Source organism: Nelumbo lutea, chromosome 3 (genome assembly GCF_056320005.1).
Source record: "Nelumbo lutea isolate HS-2025 chromosome 3, American lotus-T2T, whole genome shotgun sequence".
Classification (NCBI taxonomy): Eukaryota; Viridiplantae; Streptophyta; class Magnoliopsida; order Proteales; family Nelumbonaceae; genus Nelumbo; species Nelumbo lutea.
The window spans coordinates 17484530-17491327 of NC_142686.1; the positions used below are offsets into that span (position 1 = coordinate 17484530).

The following is a 6798-nucleotide window of genomic DNA, read 5'->3' on the forward strand; positions in this document are numbered from 1 at the left end:
ACTCTATGCTAGAGGAATCTCTTGTTTCTTTTGAGGAGTGGAGGTTGGTCGTGGCCTGGTGGGTAGTAAATGCTTAAAGTTGTTTAATGTCGGTGGGTAGTATTAGTAAATGGTGACCCTGAGGAATTTCGGAGGGATACATGCTCAGATTGCAGGGCAGGAAAGCGGTGCGGATACCCGTAATCCTTTCATCAAACCCATTAAAACCAAGCAGGGATCTGCTAATGCTAGTGGTAAACTAGGAACAGAATAGGTCATGTATTCCTCTGTTTTTTTCTCAGTTTCAAGATCAAAATTGACCTGTTTCATGTGCTATTGGCCACAGAACCAGAGGAATCAGAGAAAATGCAACATGTGCAATTGGCCAAGTGAAGAAACTAATTGATTCAGGTAATCCATTAACAATTAACAATCAGAATTACATCAACGAGGTAGAACACAACCGCTTAGATCCACCTAACGGAAGAATGGGTGTCGTAACAGGCAAAAGAAATGCTAGAATCCATGAAGGAAAATAATAGAAAATAAAATTTCGTTGTTTGTTTTGGAAGAATCAAATCGCCTATCCAAGATTTTAGTTCTACTTGGTCGCAAACTAGAAGAAGACACAACCTCATTCATGCTTCTCCTTCATGCCACAGCAGGCATGTCCTTGAGCCATTGATCGAGGGGCTTACCAATACAGTAAACAATGAAACCAATCTTCCTCAGCTTCTCCACATCCACAATATTCCGTCCATCGAACACAAACGCAGGTTTCTGCATGTTATCGTATACCCTCTGGTAATCAAGTTTCTTGAACTCGTCCCACTCTGTCAGAATGCAGACAGCATGGGCATTCTTGGTTGCCTCATATGCGTCCCAAACAACGCTCACTTGCTTCACTGAGGTGGGGCTCGATGGCTGGAGGTGGCGTGGATGGTCCCAATCAAACTTTTTCATTGAGATGTCTCTCTGGATCTGATCCTCATTCACCTGAGGATCAAAGATGCTCAAATGGGCATTGTCCCCCAAGAGCCCCTTGCACACATCGATGGCAGGAGTCTCCCTGGTGTCACCTGTGTCCTTCTTGAATGCAAAGCCCAGAATAGCAATCTTCTTACCTGAGACTGTGTTGAACATGGAAGAGACAACCCGGTTCACAAAACGGTTCTTCTGGTAGTCGTTCACCTCAATCACCTGTTTCCAGTAGTTTGCTACTTCAGGGAGGCCATTACACTCACAAATGTAGACCAGGTTGAGGATATCCTTCTGGAAGCAGGATCCGCCAAAGCCAACGCTGGCATTCAGGAACCTGGGACCAATCCTGGTGTCTTTACCAACAGCATGAGCCACTTGGGTAACATCTGCACCAGTTGCCTCACAGAGCGCTGACATGGAATTGACAGAAGAGATCCTCTGAGCCAAGAAGGCATTGGCAGCAAGCTTGGAGAGCTCTGCCGACCACAGGTTGGTAGTTATGATTCGATCCTCAGGCACCCACTGGGCATACACACCCTTCAACACCTTGATTGCTTTCTGTCCTTCCGGCGTTTCCCTGCCTCCGATGAGCACTCGGTCAGGATTGAGGAGGTCTTGGATGGCAGTCCCCTCAGCAAGGAACTCTGGGTTTGAGAGAATTTGGAAGTTGATACCCTTGCTGTTGTGGGTCAGAATCTTCTCAATTGCCTCAGCTGTTTTTACTGGGACTGTTGATTTCTCAACTACAATCTTGTTGGATTTCGATACATCAGCTATCAAGCGTGCCGCACTCTCCCAGTAGGTCAGATCAGCGGCTTTGCCTGCTCCGAGCCCCCGAGTTTTGGTTGGAGTGTTGACAGAGACAAAAATTATGTCCGACTCCGCAACATGTTGCTCCACATCAGTGCTGAAGAAAAGGTTCTTTCCTCTGCACTGCTTCACCACATCTTCCAGCCCTGGCTCATAGATGGGGAGCTGGTCGCTGTTCCAGGCTGTGATCCGAGGAACAGAGATGTCCACCACAATCACTTGATTTGAAGGACACTTCAATGCGATCACAGCCATCGTTGGTCCCCCGACGTACCCGGCTCCAATACAACAGATCTTCACCATGTTTCCTGCTTATCTAAAACCTGCGAAAGACCACATATCCTGAAACATCAAACATTTGGCAAAAGATCGAAGTTTGAAGTCCTGCATTCATATTTGGGTTCTCCAGATATTTATTCTTTCCAAAAAAAAATATGTCTCTGCATGGTTCCTAGTCAGTGAGTGCGGATCTGATGCTAGTAATACGCTGTCAGCACGACATTCAGCCGTGCTTTGGGAACATCTTCCATGAATGAGCACATACAAGCACATGAGATGTTCTCAATACACGGCTGGATGATAGGAAAGAATGCTAGCAGTACTGAAAATAAAAGATTCATAAGAGACTAGAATTGTAAGTGAGAAAATATGAGATAAGCAACAGATTTGTACATTATGGACAGATTCTTTAAAATACAGTAGATCCTTATTTTCAATTCATAAAGAATTCAACTGATAACAGACTGAAAAAACTCTAGAACCTTCCCTGAACATGAATTGAAACCCGAACTGCGCTACAAAAGTAAAGCAGAGGACCGAATTAACAAAAGCCAATAGAACCTTCCCTGAACATGAAGAAAATAACAGAATGCAATAACTAACACCGACAAATTGTACGATAGATCATGGAATACTTGACTAGAAATCACATGTTTCTTTTATTGAAGACAGTGGTGAAGATCAAGATTACCTTCTCTGTTTCTTGAAAAGGATGGGGAGAAAGACGACAGAAGAGAACGGGAGAGCATGAAAAGAAGGAAACGAAAACAGATCTTCTGCTGCGGGAAAATGAAAGACAGGCCTTATTTAAATACGCAAATTATGGGATCTACTCGTCTAATCTTTCTCAGAAACCAAGCAATCTCAGATTTGAGCGGTGGAGCAAGAAGGAATGAATTTTCAACATGTTCGTGATTGCACCCTTACACAAATTCACCGTCGAAGTTCGGACAACGGTTCCTTCTTTATTCCTTAGTCCCTATCAATAAGAACATATATACTAAAAATAGGAAAATTGTCATTTTCCTCCCTCAAAGATGGGAAACTAAATAGGCTCCCCAATTGGGTGATTTGGGTCGGGTCCCGTGACTCGTGATGTTGTGTAAGCCTCTATAAATTGTAATGCATTAGCCCACATGAACTGTAAACCAGTGCTGTCAATTGTGGGGTCTGAATCCGGGTCAGAATAGAACCAGATTTAATCCTAAATAATACAAAATTAGAGCCGGTAAAAATCAATAAATAATGAAAATAATTAGAAGTGAAACCATAATAGCTATGAATAAGTAATAAAATAAAAGAAATTAGATTACCAGCAATAGCACCCATATGATTTTTACTTTTAGAAAACCCGGCCCTTGTCCGATCCGCGACTGTCGATCTATCGGATCAGCCGCTTCCTTACATGAAGTGCATTACATTTTTGTCCAACTAAACCTTTCTATTTACGTTTTTTTATCATGTCAATTGTCAACCGACGAATAATGTTGTCCTGATCCGAATCCCGAATCCGATCCAGCTGGTGTCGCATTTGCAATTTCATGGATGGAAGCAATGTCTCTGTTTTTTTATGCTTAGAAACAAGAGACAACATATGGCAAAGCTAGGGGCGTCGTATTAAAGGAAAAGGAGATGTGGATAATGGGATCTGACAAGCATGTGGTTCACTGTGGGCTCGTTTAGCACAAGTGCATAACCAAGCCACTCCTGTCAAATTCCCGTGGTTTTGAGACGAGGGTAGGCATCTCTCTTTTCTCTCTCTCTCCCACATATATACAAAACTCTCTTTTATTTAGGTAAAATACAAAAACCTCCATTAAAGTTTTTGACAATCATATAAACTTCTCTTGAATTTTTTAAAAGTTGACAAAAATCTCCCTTTCATCACTAATTCAGATAAAAAACTATTAAAATTATGAAAGTATCCCTGATTAATCGTTAGGACATCATTAAAATATTTCAAAATATTCATTTTTAATTTAGTTTTAAAGAAACTTATTCAGCAATTCGTTTTGTTCCCATAACCGAACAGCAGTGGCTGAAACAGGTGGTAGGAGTCGTGACATTTCAAAAACGATTTTTATCGGCAGTGCGGCAGTTGTAGAAGTCATGAAAATGCTTGTTAATTTTTAGCCGATGGCTTGCAAAAGGGATTGGTGAGGAGAGGAAGAAGGTCGCTCATGAGATCCGGTTACTTGCAAAATCAAGCGTATTCAACAGGTCTTGCTTGTCAGATGCAGCACAATCCCCAATTTATTAAAGCTTCTATCCATGACTGATCTATCAATACAAGAGAATGCCATGGCAGCCTTGTTCAACCTTTCAAAACATTTCAAGAGCAAAGTGTTAATTGTCAAGAACAATGGATTGGGATTGATTCTTGCATTCTAAGAGGAGGAATTACAAAAGATTCTAGCAGCTGCCACATTTTTTTTTTATTTTCTTCAGTTGAAGAGTACAGAAAACTAATTGGAGAGATGCCAAATGCAATCTCTTCCTTGGTAGAGATGATGAGGATTGAAACAACTCGTGGGAAGAAGAACGCTTGTGAGAAGAAAGTAGACCACGGCTACTGAGAGTTGCAGCGACGGTCAAAAGAAACAAAGGAAAAACAGAAAGAAGAAGAAGAAACAGAAGATGGGGAAAAAGAGGGAGAGAGAGAGGAGAGAGCAAAAAACGAACAAAATAGGAGAGGGAAGAGAACAGCGGAGAGAAAGAGCTTTGAGAAAGTCGTCGTTGCTAGTTGTCAAACTCTATTCGATTCCACTGTGAAGAAGATGAGCAATGCCTTTCGTTTGCTCCGACTTGATGGAAGAGAGGGGGGACAGAGGAGAGAGATGGAGAAAGAGCAAATCAAGGATAAAAACCAGTGAGGGGAGATTGGGCGAAGGATTTCATGTCATTCCCTCATTCTGATATCTTGAAATATTTTAATGATACCCTAACGACTAATCAGGGGTACTCTCATAATTTTAATGGTTTTCTGTCTAGATTAGCAACGAAAGGAAGGTTTTTGTTGAGTTCTTTAAAATTTTATTAAAGTAAAACTATAGCTTATAGGGGAGGTTTTTATATTTTACCCTAAAAAAAATGTAACATAAGGATATCTATGTGAATAAACCAATCAGGGCAGAGTTGGGATCTGATCTGCTAGGCATAAAACATTATTCATATTCTAGTCACAAAACATTACACACAAAAAAGGTGTCAATTGGCTATGGCAAGACACTAAGTTTTTACATGATGATTTTGGCAACTCAAAAATAGTTTGATTGGAGGCACGTCTTTCCACATAAAGACGAGACAAAAAAAGACGAAAAGTTTTAATTCTAATTTCCCGAAATAAGCTCGGATCAATTTTCTTACATTTTTTAAAGCAAAAAAAATCAAAAAATTTGAATTGATCAAAATTGAACCAAAAACTCAGTTAATTAAATCGATCGGTTTGATTTTAGTTCAATATTAAAAAAAAAACTGAAAATACGGTTTGATTTCAATTAACCAAAATAAAAAACCGGTGGTTAACCAAACCAATCGGTATACACATATTTATATATTTTATATATTATAAATTAATAAATATACATTATATATAAATATTTTATTTATTTATTTATAATATATTATTTATTATTTAAAATATAATATTATATATATTTCTAATATTTTATTATATATATTTCTAATATTTTATTATATATTTATATATTTTTTATAATAAATATTGTAAATAATAAAATATCAGCTAACCAAATCGACGATTAACCGAATCAATCAACCGGTTAATCGATCAACTTCGATTCACTTTCAAAATTTAATTACCGAACCGTGAGCATCCCTACTGAAGATACTTTTCAAATTGTGCAATTGTAGCATCTTATGGGCAGGGTGAGGGACCGTGGATAGACTATTGTGAGTAACAGATCCGAGTTCGTGTATGTAACACGAGTTTACATCTGCTGTAACCCTCTCATGGACCCTCTAACCTCCCATCTGTCAAAACTTTTAAGACCATAAACGTGGTTTTTTAGTAATTAGAACAAAGTTTAAAAAAAAAAATAGATTGTTTAAAATGATTTAGAGTCTATTACAATTTCAATAGATTTTCTATTGAAAAATCTAAAATCATAAAATTAGTAATAATAAAATACAAACCTGTGAAATGAAAATCACTAATAACAATTTGTCATTATGATTACGGACTAAGAATTAAAACATATCCATATTAATTAATTGTATGTAATGAGAGTATAATACATATGTAGAATAGCAATAGCAGAATTGGGTTTGATTTGGATTTAGTTGCGCAAGGGTCCGGTCAACCCCAACCCTACCGACCATTTGGGTTGGGTTAGGGTTGTATTTGAGCTAACCCAACCCAAGTTGCACTCCTATTTCCATCACTGACGAATGTGTGTCATTGAGGGATCGTAAGGACTCCATAAATGAGAAGTAGATCTAGTTCAAATTAATACTATACCAATGTTTTCAATCAGACCCGACTGGAAGGTTGGACTGAAAAAAATAGAAACTGGTCACCTGATCAGTTTCGGTTTTCCTCAAAACGGTTGACTTGGGTGGTTGAATCTTCGAATTATTCAACTCGAGAATGGCTTTTTGTCATTTTTTGTTTTTTCAAATGTTTAATTTGTTATTTTTTGTTTTTTAAATATTTAATTTTTTATTTTTTGTCAAAACGGATCATCTGTTCAGACCAAACGGTTGGACTATTTGGACTGGAAACCAAAT

At 38.6% G+C, this 6798-nt stretch overlaps 1 protein-coding gene across 2 annotated transcripts; it reads right to left on the minus strand.

Moving 5' to 3' along the window:
• Nucleotides 1–369: 369 nt before the first annotated feature.
• LOC148863271 (UDP-glucose 6-dehydrogenase 5-like) lies at nt 370–3125 on the minus strand. 2 transcript variants are annotated; one of them, XM_088975319.1, is made up of 2 exons: nt 2741–3125; nt 370–2093 (listed from the first exon to the last, which is right to left on the minus strand). In XM_088975319.1, exon 2 carries the CDS (start codon nt 2071–2073, stop codon nt 631–633), a length of 1443 nt encoding a protein of 480 aa, XP_088831445.1. In that variant the 5' UTR covers nt 2074–2093; nt 2741–3125; the 3' UTR covers nt 370–630. The 2 variants fall into 2 exon arrangements, with proteins under 2 accessions (XP_088831445.1, XP_088831446.1); XM_088975320.1 differs by lacking the exon at nt 2741–3125 and adding an exon at nt 2443–2602.
• Between the last annotated feature and the right edge of the window lie 3673 nt (nt 3126–6798).

What these genes read in the sequence shown, in the direction of transcription:
- LOC148863271 (XM_088975319.1), bottom strand. Translation starts at nt 2,073, where the DNA reads ATGGTGAAGATCTGTTGTATTGGAGCCGGGTACGTCGGGGGACCAACG.